General features: G+C 44.3%; 2 protein-coding genes across 2 annotated transcripts in view; both read right to left on the bottom strand.

The window, feature by feature from the left end:
* Nucleotides 1–18,805, bottom strand: part of LOC144539498 (NACHT, LRR and PYD domains-containing protein 3-like) — a 306,969-nt gene that overhangs the window by 207,750 nt on the left and 80,414 nt on the right. The gene's annotated exons all lie outside the window — the stretch shown is intronic.
* On the bottom strand, nucleotides 4,470–18,108 carry nags (N-acetylglutamate synthase). The gene is made up of 9 exons (XM_071903371.2): nucleotides 17,728–18,108; nucleotides 15,846–16,135; nucleotides 14,384–14,600; nucleotides 12,735–12,915; nucleotides 11,851–11,890; nucleotides 10,481–10,612; nucleotides 9,235–9,417; nucleotides 6,806–7,383; nucleotides 4,470–6,725 (listed from the first exon to the last, which is right to left on the bottom strand). Exons 1-8 carry the CDS (start codon nucleotides 18,106–18,108, stop codon nucleotides 7,176–7,178), a joined length of 1,632 nt encoding a protein of 543 aa, XP_071759472.1. The 3' UTR covers nucleotides 4,470–6,725; nucleotides 6,806–7,175.

Raw genomic sequence — 18,805 nt, 5'->3', positions numbered from 1 at the left:
AATGAATGTAGAAGTAAAACTACAATATGCAAGAATCAGGATCAGCAGCAGAGCTGTAGCCAGCATGCTGAAGGAGGGTGGGTCTTTTTCCTCAACAGACCTTTTCATTGTGATAACAGGATGTATTATCCAAGGACTTCGGCTTACTGTAGGCCGGGGGTCCCAAACTTTGGGTGATACCCAGAGTGGGTAGAGTGAAGTCTATGAACAAAACAGACATCCTATAGCAAACACAACATTTTTCCAGTGTGCCTTCTTCTAGGGAGCGAAATAATGGTGAAATTAAAGTATTCTTCATTTTGCTGAGGACCCCCTGGAAACCCCTCAAGGACCCCGGATGGTCCCCAGACCCCACTTTTGCAGCCACTGCTATACCTTGTTTAGTTAAAGGCACAGGAGACATTTTTCTCACTTGATTTTCCAAGACTTAATGAATTAGTGTGTAATCCTGAAAATCTGCATGCTCATGTAATTTGAAACAAATGAAAATAAAAAAATATTCTAGATACTTTTTATTTTGGTATTATTTATTTGGTATTATTTGTATTTTTGTACTTTTTAATGACTGCATTTCAGCGCTGTTTTCACCTCCATTCACACATTCATATTTCTCAGCAAAATATTTCATGATTTTCACTCAGCATATTTTCAACTTCTGCAAAAAAAAATTGTGGTTTTGGCAACAAGATCCTTTAATTTCATTGTCATTAATACATTACTAACATTACCAAGTAACTGGTGTAAGAATAAAAGGAGGGTTGATTTAGTTAGATGTGCTTATAATATATTTTGATGAAGCATAATATTAAATTGTGGGGCACCACTGTATCTATATTACATTACGTCATTTAGCAGACGCTTTTTTCCAAAGCGACTTACAATAAGTGCATTTTGTCAACAGTAGTGAAACAAACTGTGCATCACAGTCTTCATCAGCTAAGCCTTTTAATAGGAATAAGAAGCATTCATTTAATTTGTTTTTTGTTTTTTTCTAAAGAAGGGTAAGAAGATAGGTTAGTTCAAGAGGGGTCCAGGTGTAACCTGAAGAGATGTGTCTTTAGTCTCCGCTGAAAGATGGGCAGTGATTGGGCCGTTCTGACAGAAGGGGGGGGGGGGGTCGTTCCACCATTGTGGCGCCAGGGATGAGAAGAGTCGCGACCGGGATGAGCGACTTCTGAACCCACATAGCGATGGAGGGGCGAGGCGACCTGCGAGGGTCGGAGGCAACGAGGCGAGGTTTGGAACCTGACCAGAGACTGCAGATAGGGAGGCGGTCTGATGTTCTGCTCTGTAGGAGAGGACCAGGGTCTTGATTTTGATGCGTGCAGAGATGGAAGCCAGTGATGCGACCGGAAGAGGGGAGTGACGTGAGAGAGTTTTGGTTGGTTGAACACCAGACGGGCTGCAGCGTTCTGATTGGCTGTAAAGGTCTGATGGCAGAGGGTCGCCCGGCCAGAAGAACGCTGCAGGAGTCCAGGAGGGAGAGGACAAGAGCCTGGACCAGGAGCTGAGCCGCTTCCCTCGTAAGGAACGGGCAAATTTTGCGGATGTTATAGAGGGAGAACCTACAGGAGCGGGATGTCGCTGCGATGTAGGCAGAGCAGGACAGCTGTATCTGTACGAGACCACTGGAGCTCTGCTGAAGGGCCGATTTCAACATAGCACATTTAATTAATTAATATGAAGGAATTCATTATTTTTGCTTTCAGAGTTTAGTCATTCCATAAATGCAACACATATGAGCCAGTATTGTTATCATGGACTGTCCCCCGTTTTGTGGAACAAAAATGGCCAAGAATAGGCCATTTTGGAATAGGCAGGCAGGCGGGCGGGGGGGGGGGGGGGGGGGGGGGGGCGTTCTTGTTATGGCTTTCAGTCGGTCAGCCACAGACTGGGAGACAAAGCTGATATGGGCACTTGTATCAATGAGACCTTTACATTGAAGTTGGTCAGCCAGTGTGAACGGTGCATGCCACAGGTTTGAGTCCTACAGGTTTGACAGATTACAAAGTAATTTGGGTTGAGCTTCACAAGCAGAATCAGACTTTTTCTTTCAGTTCAGTTCAGATTCATTTTCTCACTGAGATACGGCTCAGGGGAGGGATGCTGACTAACCTGGCTGTTGGACTGTGTCAAAGTGCTGCACTCAGCAACGACTGGTTTGGCTGGAGTGTGGGAGTCAGCAGCATACGACTCACTTTCAGGGTCTGCACACATTTCTAGGACAAATTTGTGCACTCTGTCAGCAATTTCTAGTATTTTAGTAATGCCTATATAATACAGTAATGCTTGGGTGTTCCTGTTCTTTCTGAAAGACTGTAACAGCAGCTTGAATAATCTTGGCAGGGCTTTCAACTCCACAATCAAATTCGAAATAAGTTTCACATCCATACTCAAATCTGAAGGCTTGACAGGACTTACACACCCAAACCACTTTTGGGTGTGCAAGTCCTGTGTCTTGGTGAAGTTTTTCACTTCCTGGCATCCTGGTGCTCTGAAGTAGGATTTTTTTTTTCTTTGTCTTCAATTTCAGGCAGAATTCCAGATTTGTTTCAAATGTACCTGCAAAAATAGTTTGTTCCAAGACTTTGGAATATACCCACCTCCACCTCACACGTTAAAGCTCATTCAGCACATAGACATTTTTAAATACTAGATTATCTCTCCAAAGCTTACTTTCAATGTCGCCTGTCCTCTGGTGCAGAGAGTTGTTGGTCGATGGCTGTCCATATGTATTCTGCGTTGTGTTTATTTCAGTGATGACACAGTCACTCTGTTGTTAGCCCCCTGTAATAGTAGAGCAGATATCAATGATGAATAAACAGGCTCTGTGACAGTGTGACACAAAATTTACAAACAATAAAAACAGCAAAGTGCAATTCACCAAAAAAATAATACAGCATGCAATAAAATTAAAATAAGAAAAATCTAAATAAAATACATAACCACATACCTGTAGCAGTAGAGCAGATGTCCATGATGCATAAACACAGTGCTCTCTACCAGCTAACTGACAGACTGTTCTGCTCCCTCGCGCTAGCAAGCTAGTTAGCAGCTTCTGCACGTGCATGCTTCGGCGGACTCTAGTCGTATTTAACAGGTTTTCACGTGGAGATAAACAAAATTACGCTGACAGAATTACAACTTTACATTAAGAACTAATTACAGTAATTGCTCATACCAACGATATTAAGTAACAATACTATTTACTTAGTAATTAAAACAAAAACGAACAGAGCACAGGACTGCGTACCTTCAGTGGAGATCCGACAGAGAGGCAGTAAAGAGCACGAGCGGAGTGTTTCGGCTCGTGCGTGTGGCGACCACAACATTTTCTCTCCAACATGAAATAATCGCTTTTTGAAGAAAATGCACGATTTGTAATTGAATAATTCAATAATTAATTATAATTAAATAAATATATTATACTCATCTGGATGATAGAAATAAAAATGAAAACAGGAAGTGTTGATCAACTCTGCTCTTCAAAATAAAATACCTTTGCATACTATTCTTATTGAATATTGTATATTGTTTATATATTGTTATATGCTATTATATATTGTTTTAATTTTTTTTTTGACAAAGCTTTCTTTAAAGCTTCTCAGGAAAGCTGTTCAATCATGCAGATATTTCTTTCAATGACTGAATATGTATTAAGCTATAATACAAATTCCAGTATAAGATATTACGCTGGATCAGGAAGAAGCATAAGTATGTTTTGAAGGTGAAACCTATTTGAATAGTGCCAATATGAGAAATTATTTCATTGCACTGATTCTTTAAGTAATCTATGGCCTCCATCAATCTCTATTGGCGATCAACACGTTCACCTACTATTACCCCCCCCACACACACACACACACACACACACACATACACACCTACACACACTACCCCCCCCCCCCCCCCCCCCCCCCCCCCACACACACACACACACACACACACACACACACACACACACACATACACACCTACACACACTACCCCCCCCATACACACACACACGCACTTGCTGTTTTGGAACGAGGCTTTGTAGCCTTCATAGTTGATGTGTGTTTGCGAGGCTTCACCGTCCTCCATAGTCCTCCATAGTTTACCAGTTGAAAATGCCAGTAGGTGGTGGTGCATTGAATTGTGAATTAACCCCAGAATTAACCCTCCACAGGGAGGTCAGAGGTCAAAGGTCAGGGTCTGGAGCTGGTAGGGATTCAGTGTCTTGCTTAAGGAGTCAGCAGGGTTGGGACTTGCCAGTGAAATGAAGCAGCTCTGCAGCTCGCCGGTATGAAATCTCCTTTCATAATAATAAAGTCTACAAGGAATCTGTAGTGAATACAATTACTTAAACACCCCCCCCCCCCTTCTCTCTCTCTCTCTCTCTCTCACACACACACACACACACAGTTATCCATTTCATTATTTCACTTGAAAGTAAATAAACCAAACAGAACAATGAATCCAGTTGGAGCTTTCATGTTTATTAACAGAATTATTCCTCTAAATTGTGAAAACATAGAGAAACAGTGTTAACCAGCATAAAACTGTTAACACTAGAGCATGTACAGTCAGTTCACTTCTCTGTGATGTGACCAGAGGCCTTTGGCATACACACATTAGAAAGCCCTGTCCTACTTTTTTTTTTTTTTTTTTTTTTTTTTTAAGTTCCTTAGTCGAAAAGAAATGCTCTGGTCCAGAGTTCGGCCAGATCCTTCACCCGTATTCATGTAGGAGTGAGCGGGACAGCGGATCCAGCCTGTGGTGTCGTCATAGTCCTGTCTGTTATTTTCATTCTTAAAAAAAAAAAGACACAAAGTGCGGCAAATAAAACCCACTCAACTTAAATGTCTAAAAATCCAGAAGCATCTTGAAGGAAAAAAAAAAGAGATATGGGGCCTTGTGTTTGGTCTCATACAAATAATAGATATGGCTCTATTAACAACAGTTGGACAAACTTGGCTCATAAAGACAAATTACAGTTCTAAACGTAGCATTCATTAGCTCTAACAGTTCTAATTCGTCTGGATTGTTGTATTAGACAGTTGGCAGCAGGAATACACAAGAACCCCTCAACACAGTTTTAATAGTTCAACATCATCAATAGTAAGGCAAGCTGTGTTGTGAAACAGAATTTATTTTCCAAGTGTTTTAATGGCACTACTGTAGAAATATGGCATCACTACGATTCAATACGACTGCCACATGATGTTGAAGCCGGAGCGCAGGTTAGTAAGAACACAACTCACAGTACAGAGGAAGTAAACATTTACTGTAAACTGACCCTGGGCTCAAACTGCATATCATCTGAAATACTTCTCGGGGACCAGTTCCACCCCGCTGATCTGGAGGCAACACCAACGGGTTAAAAAACTGAACCGACCTCGAGCACAAATGAAAACAGCTCTATTCAGGACGCCAGAACTCCTGAAAAATTACTAGATATTTTCAATTGCATACTGAAAACTCATTCATAAGAAATGTATGAAACATCAATGTGAATAGGAAGATGGCATATACATAAAGCTAGAAATCCCTATAAAAATACAGCACTTTGTAACTTTGATAAGAACAGCGCTATTATTTTGCATTATTATTATTATTAGATATTTCAAGTGGTTGGATCAAGTAAGGCCCAGGAGAGCAACAGACTTCTTCTCATAGATAATCTATAATCTTTAACATTAAAGGTCCATATTCTCCACTGTCCAGAGTTTTATTTTGTGTCTTTCTGTCCATTCAAAGCTGTGTGTGTGGTGTCATGAACCAAAAACTCTCTCAATCCATTTCTCCACGTTCATTTCCCAGCATCTCTCTGAGCCTTACCAAGAACAGGCCGTTTCTGTCGCCGTGTCTTTAAGGCTCATTAATATTAACGACCCCTCTGTTCCGATTGGCTAACCGTTTCGAGAGTGAAACGGTTAGCGGCATCAGATCGGATGGCGATCCGATCCGCTCAAGACGCATGAAGTGGCTCAGTGTCGGGGTAAAATGGGGGTAATGGGGTAATGGGGTAATGGGGTAAAAGAGGCAAGGTAAATCCTGTTTTACACGATATGGGCCCTTTAATGCCTTCTCACCTTGTCAGATCTGGACATGGATTGCGGAGTACTTGGCCTTTTGTGCTTTAACAATACAACAATATTTAACAATATGTCATACAAATATTCCCTTGGCATGTAAAAAGTGCATGAGAACCAGAGCAAGGAAAGTTTTCTGACCACCGGCTGCCACCAAAACGGCTGGTGGATTCCAAAATTCACCAGCCACTTTCACAGTTTTTAGACGAGAAAGGAAATTCCAAATGTTGGTTGGTTACCCTAGTGTAGACAAACTTACCAGCCTCATTTCCCACCCTGAAGAGAAATCCCATAATACTCAGCATAGCACAGCAGAATGTTGAAACAGCATTTAAACCATGTCCTCTATTGACCTAACCTTAATATTAACCTCAACCCTAACCTCACCCTCACCAGAAAGCTTATAACCAACCCCAATTTTAAAAATAGAGGCTAAATGTTTCTCCAGTCATCAGTTTGTAAAGCAAAACACATTAAATTCTCCACTACACCGCAGTTTTGGCTTTCAAGTTTCATGAGCCATAGGTGAGGGCTCAGGGCTAAAAACTCCAGACATGAAGCGCTCCAGAGTTCAAGAACTCAAGAAGCCCAGAGCTAAACAACCCCAGAGATCAGCAACTCCAGATCTCCAGAGGCATAGAACTCCAGAACCTGAGAACTCCAGAACCTGAGAACTCCAGAACCTGAGAACTCCAGAACCTGAGAACTCCAGAACCCGAGAACTCCAGAACCCGAGAACTCCAGAGATCCAAAACTGGAGAGCATAACAGAACCCCACAGCTAAAGAGTTCCAGAACTCCAAAGTTCCAGAACTCCAGAGAATAAAAGAACCCCAGCGCTAAAGAGTTCCTGAACTCGAGATCTAAATCTCCAGAGCTAAATAACTCCAGACATCCAGATCTAAGAAACTCCACAGCTCCAGAGCTTAAGAACGCCATAACTCTGGAGCTAAAAAACAAAACAAAAACAGAGCTAAGAAACACTCCAGAGTTCCATAATCCCCGAGTTCAACAAAACCAGAACTCCAACGCTAAAAAACTCCACAGTTTAAGAACTATATAGCTAAAATAAGAGCTCCATTAGCAGCTGGGAGGAACCGGCTCAGGATCCGGAGGCAGGTGGGGGGGTCTGCTGGGGGGCGGTGGTTCCTCCTGCTGCTCCTCCTGCTGGTGAGGAGGAGGTATGGAAAGAGTCGGGGAGGCTCTTGGCGTACTCCACCAGTTTGTAGGAATCTCTGATGTCCGCCAGGCCGAACCAGAAGACCGTCCACACCCCGTTAACGAAGCTGCCGTCACAGTGCTTAAAGTACCTGGACAGAGAGAGAGACCACATCTCAAACCCAATTCATCTAGTTCAAGTTCATTTTACACAGAAGTGACACAATTCACTTCATACAGACAAGGAGAACGAGAGAGAACAAGAGGTCAAAATAACAAAAGTCGTACAACTATTGACTTTATTCCCATGGCGGCCATATTTGATTTATGTAACTGTATTGAAGGGAACATCCATGATGTTGATCCTAGTGCTGGGCGATACGTGGTGCACGACGATTTGATCGATATTTTGTTGACGCATGATTTGAAAAAATGATAATCAAGTTTTCTTTTCTGACTACTTGAAATCGTTCACACACAATTTCACAGCTCCTGCTCTCATCGTGTGAAGAGCGACTCCGCCCCGCCCCGCCCCGCCCCGCCCCGCCCCGCCCCGCCCCCTTCCTTCCTTCTTGTGGTTCTAGGCTGGCTTTGTCTGCAGCGCACCGCTCATCAATGTCACTTCAGAGTTCTACCAACCAATAAGGATGAAGCAGGGGCGGAACCAAGAGCCGGCATCCTGCCGTCTCGTAGCTAATGTTAGCTAGGCTAACGTTTATCACAGCGACAACACCCGGGCAGCTCCTCTCCTCTCCCCTTCCTGCTCCTCCTGGCGCTGCCGAAGCGCTCAGCACCAAGAGGTCGGCTGGAGGACACGGCCACGGTCCTAAAGGTCATCTAACTTCTATCGTTTGGAAATGGTTCGGTTTCAGGCGCACCGCTGAACAAACCACTGTGGTATGTAAAGTTTGTAATCTTGTTTAGCTCCATGCTGTATGGGAGGACGAGCACCAAATGGAGAGAGAGAACGTCTGCGGTGTTTTTCCATACAGCGAAGGACACGATTCCAATTTACACCGTAGAGAAAGAAGGATTCAAAAAGTTACTCAAAACTTTAGATCCGAGATACGAGTCGCCCGGCAGGAAATATTTCACAGTGGAGGCTTTGCCTAAAATTTATACTAGTGAGGGAGAAAGTTACTGCGAGAATGGCAAATGTAAATCACTTTTCTACGACTACGGATCATTTTGTATTTGATATTTAAGATTTTTCTCATTTGATACTTATTTTTATTTGCATTTATTTTTTTATTTGTTATATAGGAGTTTTCTTGTTTGATATTTATTTTATTATTTGATACTTAAGATTATTCTATTTATTGATTAATACAGCAGAGCATACAGACGAGTTGTTTAACGAGTTTAATTTGCAATTTGAAGTATTTTGAGTTACAATAACAAGGCCTCTGCTGGCCTGCTCTAATGTTCTACAGCCATATTTTTTTTTGTACATTTGAGATTATTCTGTTTTAAATAGATTAATACTACATGCAGGCAAAAGTTACGTTTTTAAATAAACATTCTTGTTTACAGTATAAATCTATTTGGTCTGATTCAGTTTTATATAGAGCTATTGTTTACAAATTCATTTCAATACAGGAAATATCGAGTCATATCGAATATCGCTAATTAGCAAAAAATTATTGTGATATCTATTTTAGGCCATATTGCCCAGCACTAGTTGATCCATGACATTAGTTAATGTTAGCAGTCTGTCAATAACTCAATCAATAACATTATGCTTCATATCCTTCGAGGAACTTCTGACAGTAAAATTGTTTTAGCTGTCTGACTAGTATTTGGTGCCTTAAAGTTGTTTAAACCGATACTGTTCAAACTAGTTGTGAGCTTCAGTTTACACAATTAGACCTAATTAGTTTGGAGATAAATGTAACGTTAACAAAATGAAGTAGCTGACTGCTAATATTAACTAACTGCTTGGTCGTGGTCAAAACGGCATGTATGGTACTGTGTGTGTGTGTGTGTGTGTGTGTGTGTCTCACCAGGGGTTGATCCTGTTGGTGGCCCTGGACCTCCAGAAGAGTTTCCCCAGGTCTTGTCTGATACACTCCCACAGGATGTGGCTGGTGCCCTGGCCCTGCTTACTGCTGCTCACCACAAACTTATCCAGGTAGGGAGTGCCGCTGTTCACCGGCTCTCTGGTGATGATGGCTACCGCACTGTAGCTGGAGGCAGAGAGAGACAGGTTGATGTGTGTGTGTGTGTGTGTGTGTGTGTGTGTGTGTGCTTAGGATGTGAGATCTGAGCCAAAATATATCAAATCCAATACAACTACTGAAAAAAGAGCGAAGCAGCACATCCAAAACTGGGGGAAAAACCATATGGCTGTACATTATCCCTTATTTAAATATCCATTAATAGGTTTTTTGAAAAAAGGGAACAGAAATTACAGCACATTAACATCTCAACTCGTGAGGAGCTGATGATTTTATTATAGAATGTAAGGTAAACTTACATTTGTGTATGAATTGACAAGTTTTTACACAGATTTATGTTTGTGAGTGTGAATCACACGCAAGCCGACAACAGTAAATGTGATGTAAAACGCTCTAAAATAGAGTACAGATTCAGGAAAATCTGCAGTATAGTAGCATTTCTTAAATTAGGTGCTTTTCTTCAGTACTGGTGCTCAACAAAGAGAACTAACATGAGAAATGAAACTTCAGACTTCACCTCCTGTTCCTAGAAAGAAAGAAAAGAGGTGGACTGCGTAGTGTTTTGTAGCATTTATCGGTATAATTGAAATGATTAAATCTAAACTCTAGTCTTGCACTTTGACATTTAAAGCAAAAATTAGTTCCTACTGTTTGCCTTTGTATCTGCAGGTTTCAGAAAGCCAAATTTAACACTTTTTAAATACTACCTGGAATTGAATTTAAGACCAATTTAAAAACAAAAATAAAGAAACAAAGCCGTCAAAGCAGCCTGTTTATGATTGAACATAGCTAATGAGAATTGTGAAACTATAAATGGGCAGAAAAACAAAAGGGCAGCAGGAAAAGTCGTAGTTAAGGGTCATGAAGTCCAACTGTAGACCGGATACAGATTGTTCTACTAACCCTGTTCCGGATTCATCAAACAAACCTGGCATTACATGGTGAAAAAAGAAGACCTCTAATAACTGGATAATAACTGGATTTAAGACATTTTAATACATTCAAGACCTTCAATTTAGATAATTTAAGACTTTTTCAGACTTTTGAAGGGCCCTGGATCAGCGGCACGTACCCTTCAGAGAGATAGATGGAGTGCAGTCGTCCTTTCAGAGAGTCCATGTAGTCTTCCCTCAGAGTTTTATCAAAGGATTTGTTGATGAGAGCCAGCAGTCGCTCCACATCTATTCCCTCCAGAGAGCTGTACCTACACACACACACACACACACACACACACCACAGTGTCACAGTAAGTAAATGCAATAAATGAGTCAAAATGCAGTGTGTTCTTGCATTTCTATACTTATGAAGGAGTAAATGAAGACACCTAAAGATGAGGAAAACCATACCACTGTTGTTAGCCCATTTTACTACACTGCACACACACTTTACATTACCACCGACCATTCTCCAAAGCATACCATACTTTTTTTGATTTTCTGAAATGTTTTTTAGATTTTCGAATATTTACTCGATTTCCCTATTTTCTTTAAATCAAACGTTCAGGTGAAAAACCTTCCTTAAAACTCTGCTGCTCCAAGAAGTAACATTCATGGTTTAGAAGTCATGGATGTTTGAATTTTGTTCGATTATTTTTCTTTTCTGTTCGACAGAGAAACGGTGCATTCAGGTGCTAACGGATATATCTGAAAAACGAACCTCCTACTTGTTAGTTAACCTGACCGACTGTCCGGACGTTTTTAAAGCAAGAAGAAGCCAAATCCACATCATCCTTCTCACAGCGCCCCTGTTTGCTCATCGTTTGTGTCCCGGGTTTGATTTTCTGACAAAACAACACGTGAATGCAACGCTGTTTGCCAGCCGACATTGAAGTCCCGGATGTCGGAGCTTCCCACCAGCATGTGAACGCACCTGAAGTTGTGTAGACTTTTTAATGCTGGCATTCAGCTAAATTACCACGCAATGATAAAGTAACTTGATTACAGAGTTTTATAGTGTCGAATATTAATAATTATGTTAATACAGATAGAATATAATAAAGCCGTTGGTCAAAAAGTATAAGGTCATATGAACAAGACTGAACAACCAATGATAATTATAGTTCCAACACTTTAAGGAGATGCGTAGTAAGAAGTGAGCGCCTTCTTCAAGTTATTATTTTGTGTTTTCTAGGAGATTTGGGCATTTTCCCAGGCTCACAGTTCTGTGAGAAACACACAAGATGTCACTTTAGAGTTTAATCTTATAATAATGGTGAAGCAGATTCAGTATTCTTGAGTTTTAGGCATTTAAGGTGTAAATATGGGTCAGAGGTATTAAATTAGCATATAGGAATGTTGCTTAGTATAGGTACTTTTCCATTTCTTCCTCATCAGTACTAAATGGGCTAAAACATGCAAAAACACCAGTAGGGTCCCTTCAGGTTAGAATTAGGCGTGTGTGTGTGTGTGTGTGTGTGTGTGTGTGTGTGTGGTAGCTACTGACCGGTGTATGGGGTCTCCGTTTTTAAAGAGGGTCCCAGAGCCTGAGATAGGAGGACAGGCAGACAAACAAAAAGCACAATTATATAAATCCTATATGTTATATATTCATGTCATGTTCTACTCTATATATTTATTACACACAGACTACTACTACTACAGAGAGGTAAAATATGGAAACAGTAAGGGCTAAAAGTGTGTTTGAAAAATGAACACAAAAATGTAAATATGAAGGGTTTCATTAGAGTGCTGTGTGTCCATTTTACCTAAAAAAAAAAACACAAAAAAACGTTCCCTGATGTTCACTATTCAGTACTATACTATTTAGACAGATGGATAAAATGTGAAACAGCGCCTGCGTCTCTGTCAGTCAGTCAGACAGACAGTCAGTCAGTCAGTCAGACAGTCAGTCAGTCAGACAGACAGTCAGTCAGTCAGTCAGTCAGACAGTCAGTCAGTCAGTCAGTCAGACAGTCAGTCAGTCAGTCAGTCAGTCAGACAGTCAGTCAGTCAGACAGACAGTCAGTCAGTCAGTCAGTCAGTCAGACAGACAGTCAGTCAGTCAGTCAGACAGTCAGTCAGTCAGTCAGTCAGACAGACAGTCAGTCAGTCAGTCAGACAGTCAGTCAGTCAGTCAGTCAGTCAGACAGTCAGTCAGTCAGACAGTCAGTCAGTCAGTCAGACAGTCAGTCAGTCAGTCAGACAGTCAGTCAGTCAGTCAGACAGTCAGTCAGTCAGACAGACAGTCAGTCAGACAGACAGTCAGTCAGTCAGTCAGTCAGACAGTCAGTCAGTCAGACAGACAGTCAGTCAGTCAGTCAGACAGTCAGTCAGTCAGACAGACAGTCAGACAGTCAGACAGTCAGTCAGTCAGTCAGTTGCTCTGACCTCTGTGGCTGAACAGCTCGCTCAGCAGTGTGCTGGCGGAGGTGATGACAGCTGACGACTCTGTGGGCAGCTGGTTGAGCAGCCTGGCGATGGCGGCCACCCGGCGCCGCTCCGCCGCGCTCAGCCACGCCGCGGCGGACAGACCGGGCAGGTCGCCGGGCAACGACACCGCACCCAGCACCTGCGGCGACAACAGGAGGCGTTCAGGAGGCGCGGGAGGAGTCCTGCACCAAGCACTTCTCCTGCACTAGTGCTGTATACAGGGTCAGACTGTAGAGAATACTCCAGAGCTCCGCTGCCTCTTGCTGCTAACGATGAGTCCAAACTGTTTGTCAAAATATCTCCTGAAAAAAAGCAACCGACGTACCGTATTTCCTCTAATATTGGCCCGGACCTTTATTTACCTCAACTGCAGAGGGTACCAGGCCTTTATTGGAAGCAGGCTTATATTAGAGACAGGCCTTTATTTCTAATTCCCTCTGTTTGATAAGTATATTTGCTCATATTTTAGTACGAAGCCTCCTTGTTTTCTGATCTGCTTCTGTTGGGGTTCGTTAGGTAGACGTTTTTTGTTACTGCGATGCATTACGATAATTACGGTAATCGACGACGGCATGCTCCAGAGACTTCCGCCGGCCGAGCCGTCTTGTGGCACTTGTACGTTACTACAAACTACAGTTACATTATATAACTACAAACTACAGTTACAAACTACAGTTACATTATATAACTACAAACTACAGTTACAAACTACAGTTACAAACTACAGTTACAAACTACAGTTACACACAGGCACCGGGAGTTTACCGGTATCCACCGTTGTTTGCATGTAAGCTGAAGCTAACTGAAGCTAACTGAACCCGGGCGCCGATGTGTTCCCGGTGATCCGGCCGAGATTTTGGCGGGGGTCCGGGGCTCGGATCGGGAGGATCGATGCGGGCCGTGGGCGCGGTGGAGAGGCAGCGGCGGAGAGAGGAGACGGACACGGTGCAGCTATATACTGGTTTTGACCTAGTCTTGTTTCCTTTGTTTTTCCCCCGGCCTGTATTTGAGACCGGCCTTTATTTGTTTGTGTCGACGACGGCCCCGGCCATTATCGGAGACCCGGCTTTTAATTGACTACAGGCCACTATTAGAGGAAATACGGTATTTCTCTCCGCGGCCCGGAAAGCGGGAGCACCGACCGTTTCCCCTCGGCGGATCGTCTTCTACCGAACTCTACTGTTTACGATCCGACCCGACCGTCCGGAACCGGATCGCTCCGCCGGGAACCGACTTTCACCCCACAGCGCTCTGTGCTGCGCAGAGAAAAATAGTTCTGTGATTTCCTCATTACTAGTCAAAGTGTGCATAACGGCAGAGTTGTGTCATGAAATCAGAGCTAATTTTAATCTTTGCAACTTTTCTGCTTCCTCTCGACTCTCCTGTGGAGCCACAAACGGCTTTTTAGAAGATATTTTGACAAACAGTTTGGACTCGTTGTTGCAGCAAGAGGCAGCGGAGCAACTGACAGCTGAGTGGAGACAAGACTGTCTGTGGGTCCAACAGCTACAGGAGGAAGAGAGGAATTATACATAGGTCCAAAATCGCCCAACTCATCCTTTAAACGGGATGCAGACAGATATGCATTAGTATGTGGGATGCCGTGCCTTGTGCTGGGGGCTGCGCAGGCCTCCGGAGCTGTTCAGGAACATGACTTTGTGGGGCTGCAGCGCTCTGGAAATGGCCGCCGTCACTTCCACCGGGTCCAGTGTTACCGAGCAACCGCGCCCGTCCCGCCCCACCGGACAGACCAATGGGATCGCGCCGCAGTCCAGACTCCACTGCAGGAGGCTGGGCTCCAAGGCAACGGAGGGAGGAGCGCCGCTGGGAGAGAGAGAGAGGAAGGAAGAGAGGGTCAGAGATAGGAGGGAGGGTGGGAGGGAAAGAAGGAAGGAACAGGTGAGGGACAGGAGGGAAAAACAGATAAGAAGGGATAGATGGAACGAAGGAAGAAAGGAGGAAGACAGAAAGGAACGAAGAAAAGGAAGCAACGGGGGATGGAGCAATGGTGGGAGGGAAGGAAGGAAGGAAAGATGGAAGTGAGGGTGGGAGGGAAGGAAGGAAGGAAGGAAAGATGGAAGTGAGGGTGGGAGGGAAGAAAGTTTTTTCGAACGAGATGAAGTCAAGTGCAATCCATGTGCTGTTCATTTTAAAAGGACAATTTTTGTTCGTTTTCTGCTCATTTCTTACATTTTCCATCCCAGTTTTTCCATGTCTGCTCCAGGATTAAAGATATTTTGAAATCAGTGTTTCCAAACCTCTCAGCTCATTCACTCCCATTCATTTCAGACAGCAGAGAAAACAACTGCAGACTTCTAATTCAGTCGGTAAAGTTAATCCATCGCTGTGAATGAGAAGCAACGATCTGCATCAGAGCGCTGATATCAGACTGGAAACTTTTACATTTTCAAAAGGTTCAGTCACTGATTCATATTAATGCGTCGCATTCAGGAACACTGAGAAACGAGAGCTTCTCTGGTTTCCACGTTTACTTCTCCAAAACGAGTCCATCAGGCTCCGCCCCCTGTCACTCAAACCCAGTCAAGCCAACAGACAAACCAAAGCCAGACTCTTCCTCCGGCTACAGTCTGGAACATGAAACAGAAATTAAAGCTAGAGTTAAACTGCTGCTCTCTTCTTTACTCTAAGGAATTTCGATTCAGAATATTTACTCTGAAAAACAACTAAGACGAAGGAAAAACATCAAATATCTGCTAACTGCAGTGATGGAGAACAGTGAGGGAAGGCAGGAAATGAGCAGAAACCCCGGTCACACTGGAGCTGCGCGAGTGGTTCTCAACGTGGGGTCCGGGGACCACCTGGGGTCCTTGAGGGGATTCCAAGGGGTCCCCTGTAATTTGATGAATTGTTAAACTTCAGCATTATTTCATTTACAAGAAGTTAACACAGTTAGAGACTGTCTCTGTCATCTCTCTACCTTCTCAGATTTGGGTCAGAGAGATAAAATCTTATCAAAAGGGGGGTGTGTGGCTCTAATGTGGACTAAATTAGGGGTCCTTGATATGAAAAACATTATGAATCACTGTGTTAAAGCGCCTCTGTCCTCACCTGCTGCCGTGCGGGGCGTCCTGCAGCAGGAGGAAGGCCTCGGCGGAGAAGAAGGGCAGGACGGTGGCCGAGTGCTGCTGCAGAGCCTCGGTCAGCCGCTGGCTCCGCTCCACCAGCCGGCCGCCGCCCCGGGACCCGGCCGCCGGGTCCGCGGGCCCCGCGGGCCCCGCCTCCCCGCGCCCGCACCGCCCCATCACCACCACCGGCTTCATATCCATCCGCTGCAGGAAGGAGAGCCCGAAGGCCAGGCTCTGAACCATCTCCCTGCTGTCGAACACAGAGCTGTCCACCTGGGAGAGAGAGAGAGAGAGAGAGACAGGTAGATGAGAGAGAGAGACAGGTAGATGAGAGAGACAGACAGGTAGATGAGAGAGACAGACACGGAGGAGACAGGCGGGACAGATTTAATTAAAGGAAAACCTCTTCCACTGTTAGATCTCACCAGTCTGCGATGTTCAACACATTCCAGGAGTTATTTAGTGATGAAGTGTTGTCATTTGCTTTTTTTGGTGAACCCGCTTTCCCTGAACCTGCCTCGCCTACTTCTACTGCAGTTAGCGGTTTCCTACGTTTCCCAGAATGCCTTTTGACGACCCCCAGAGAAGGGGCCTGAACTTGTTGCGCTCAGTTTGTGTAGGTTGAGAGAGCGATAGCAATAGTAACACCAAGAGTTTTTCCAGTCAAGAAAAAGAGAGTCGCGCCCTTTAGTCAAGCCCCATCCTGTCTCTCTGCTGCAGTGCATTCTGGTCTCTCTCCTGCTCCTGCAGTGCATTCTGGTCTCTCTCCTGCTCCTGTGGTGGAGAAACTGGTCTCTCTCCTCTTCTACGATGGATTTCTCCCTGTATGATTGTTGAACGTCTCTCGGTGCAAAATGGCGGCTCTCCAGAGTGCTGCTTTTCTCCGTTTCAATTCATTATAAAATGAATACTTTGGGGATCTCGTGGTTGTTGGTCAGACAGTAAGCAATTTTAAGACTCACTTTAGGCTCTGGTAACCTGTGATGGGAATTTGTCATTATTTTGACATGATTACACACACACACACACACACCCTGCTGAAGTGTCCTTGAGCAAGACAAACATCTCTACCAGCTCCAGACCCTGACCTCTGACCTCCCTGTGGAGGGCAGCAGCAGAAAAGAAAGTGATCAAGTGTATCCCATTATCAATAATGATCATGTTCACTGTTGTTGTGAACCAAGTTCCATTAGTCTGGAAATGAGTGGAAAGCTGGTCTGGGAAAGTGTAAAATGATTACCTTTTATCTTTTATATTAACATATGAGCCCATAAACTGAAAAGGGAAAAATAAATAACAAAATACATGGAAATGCGCCTATAAAAACTGAGCTACCTCGTGCTTTACAATATAATAATAAAAATGCAGTTCTCACTACCAGAAGCTTCAGCAGGTGTAATAACTCCCACATCACGGCCCACAGGGGGCGCTGCTGTCCCCGACGTCAAATCCATGATCATGAACCAAGTTTCATAATCTTTTGTTTTGATGACGATCATTTCAAAACAATAGCACGGAATCGGTGAAAACTTTCTGTTTCCAGTGCAAATAAGTAACTTTGTCTACAACGTTTAAGTGAAGTAACAAAAGTCAAATCAACAGGCTAATATTCCTATCAGCTGTTCATTGTTTGCATAATTTTGAGGGTACAGCTGCCACTTTTAGCATTTTAAATGTCATCTGCCTGGCTAAGTCAGGCTTAAGAAAGCTTGAGTTTTAGCAAAGTGGGTATTTTATTTAATTTATCTTTGAACGTTAACGCCGAAACGTATTCAAGTTTAATTGAAATTCTGTAAGTTAAACAGTTTACACATTTTCTATGAAGCTGTTTAAACGAAATAAAAAAAAAAGTGTAATCTCTTCACCTCCAGCACGGCGAAGGCTGGAGCCTGTGCCGACGTGGCTCTCTGAAACTGGGTCAGCCAGTACCGGGCCTCCCGGGGGTCTCCGCCGACCTCGTTGAGGAAAGCCTTCACGTCCCGGTAAATCAGGGTCCGGTTGGCCAGCGCGTGCCGGTCGGCGGCGGAGAAAAAGCCGGGGTACTCCTGCTGGGCCAAAGCGGCGGTCTTGCCTCCCGTTCCCGCCGCGTTGGAGCTCACGAAACGCCGCTGGAGTCTGAACATCCTCCGCTGCTGCTGGCCGGAGCTCTGGAGGAGCGCCGAGGGAGCCGCAGCGGGGCCCGACAGGTACTTTCCGGCCATCACCATGGCCCGACGACCGGAGGAGCCGCTGTTCACTTTGGCCATGCTGGCTGCTGACTGGCTGCTGACGGGCTGCTGACGGGCTGCTGTGCTCTCGGGCTGACGGTCGAGTCGGGAAGCACCGGGTGAACCTCCGCCGGGTGCTGGCAGCCCTCAGTGGCCGTTCAGCGAGTTCATTCACGGCGGTGCAGCGTCGGCACTTCTCTCAGATTTCACCAGACCGGGAGGGGAGGGGGGGAGGGGGGAGGGCTGCCATGGCAACCAGGGTTACCCGCCTGACCAGTTTAGGGAAGTTGTACAAGAGTTTAAAGCTGCAATAAGCTATTTTTCTGACACAGCAACGCCACTTCACTACTGAGGACTATGAAGGACAAATGGAAGGATAAATGCTAACAGCTAAGCTAACCGTACCAACGAAGAAGAGAAGAGGCCCTTTGCACAAACATGGCTGCCGTAGTTCCGCAGGGTGTAGCTCGGTTCTCACCCCTGGCAGCAATGTTAAAAAGCGAACTTTCTGTTGCCCGTAACTCTGTCTGTGATCACTTATTCTGTGTTTCAACATAATGTGTAACACATTTACAGCTGCTGTCACGGACATATCTTTCTGTTTCTGTTGTCAGACGACTGCAACACTACAAAAAAGTGATTTGATCGAGGGTCACAAAATGTACAGAAATTACCGTTAGCCGTCGTTAGCCAGTTAGCATTTTGTGACCCTGGATCACAGTTAGCCTACACGCAC

This window comes from Centroberyx gerrardi, chromosome 7 (genome assembly GCF_048128805.1).
Source record: "Centroberyx gerrardi isolate f3 chromosome 7, fCenGer3.hap1.cur.20231027, whole genome shotgun sequence".
Lineage (NCBI taxonomy): Eukaryota > Metazoa > Chordata > Actinopteri > Beryciformes > Berycidae > Centroberyx > Centroberyx gerrardi.
Note: the sequence above shows the minus strand (reverse complement) of the source record. Positions and strands in the feature narration are given on the sequence as shown.

Excerpts from the sequence above, each read along its gene's own strand:
- nags (XM_071903371.2), bottom strand. The coding sequence starts at position 18,108 with ATGGCCAAAGTGAACAGCGGCTCCTCCGGTCGTCGGGCCATGGTGATG. Across the intron at positions 12,916-14,383 it reads TGCGCAGCCCCCAGCACAAG|GTGCTGGGTGCGGTGTCGTT; the intron begins GCACGGCATCCC and ends TTGTCGCCGCAG. Across the intron at positions 9,418-10,480 it reads TCCATCTATCTCTCTGAAGG|CTACAGTGCGGTAGCCATCA; the intron begins GTACGTGCCGCT and ends CTCTGCCTCCAG.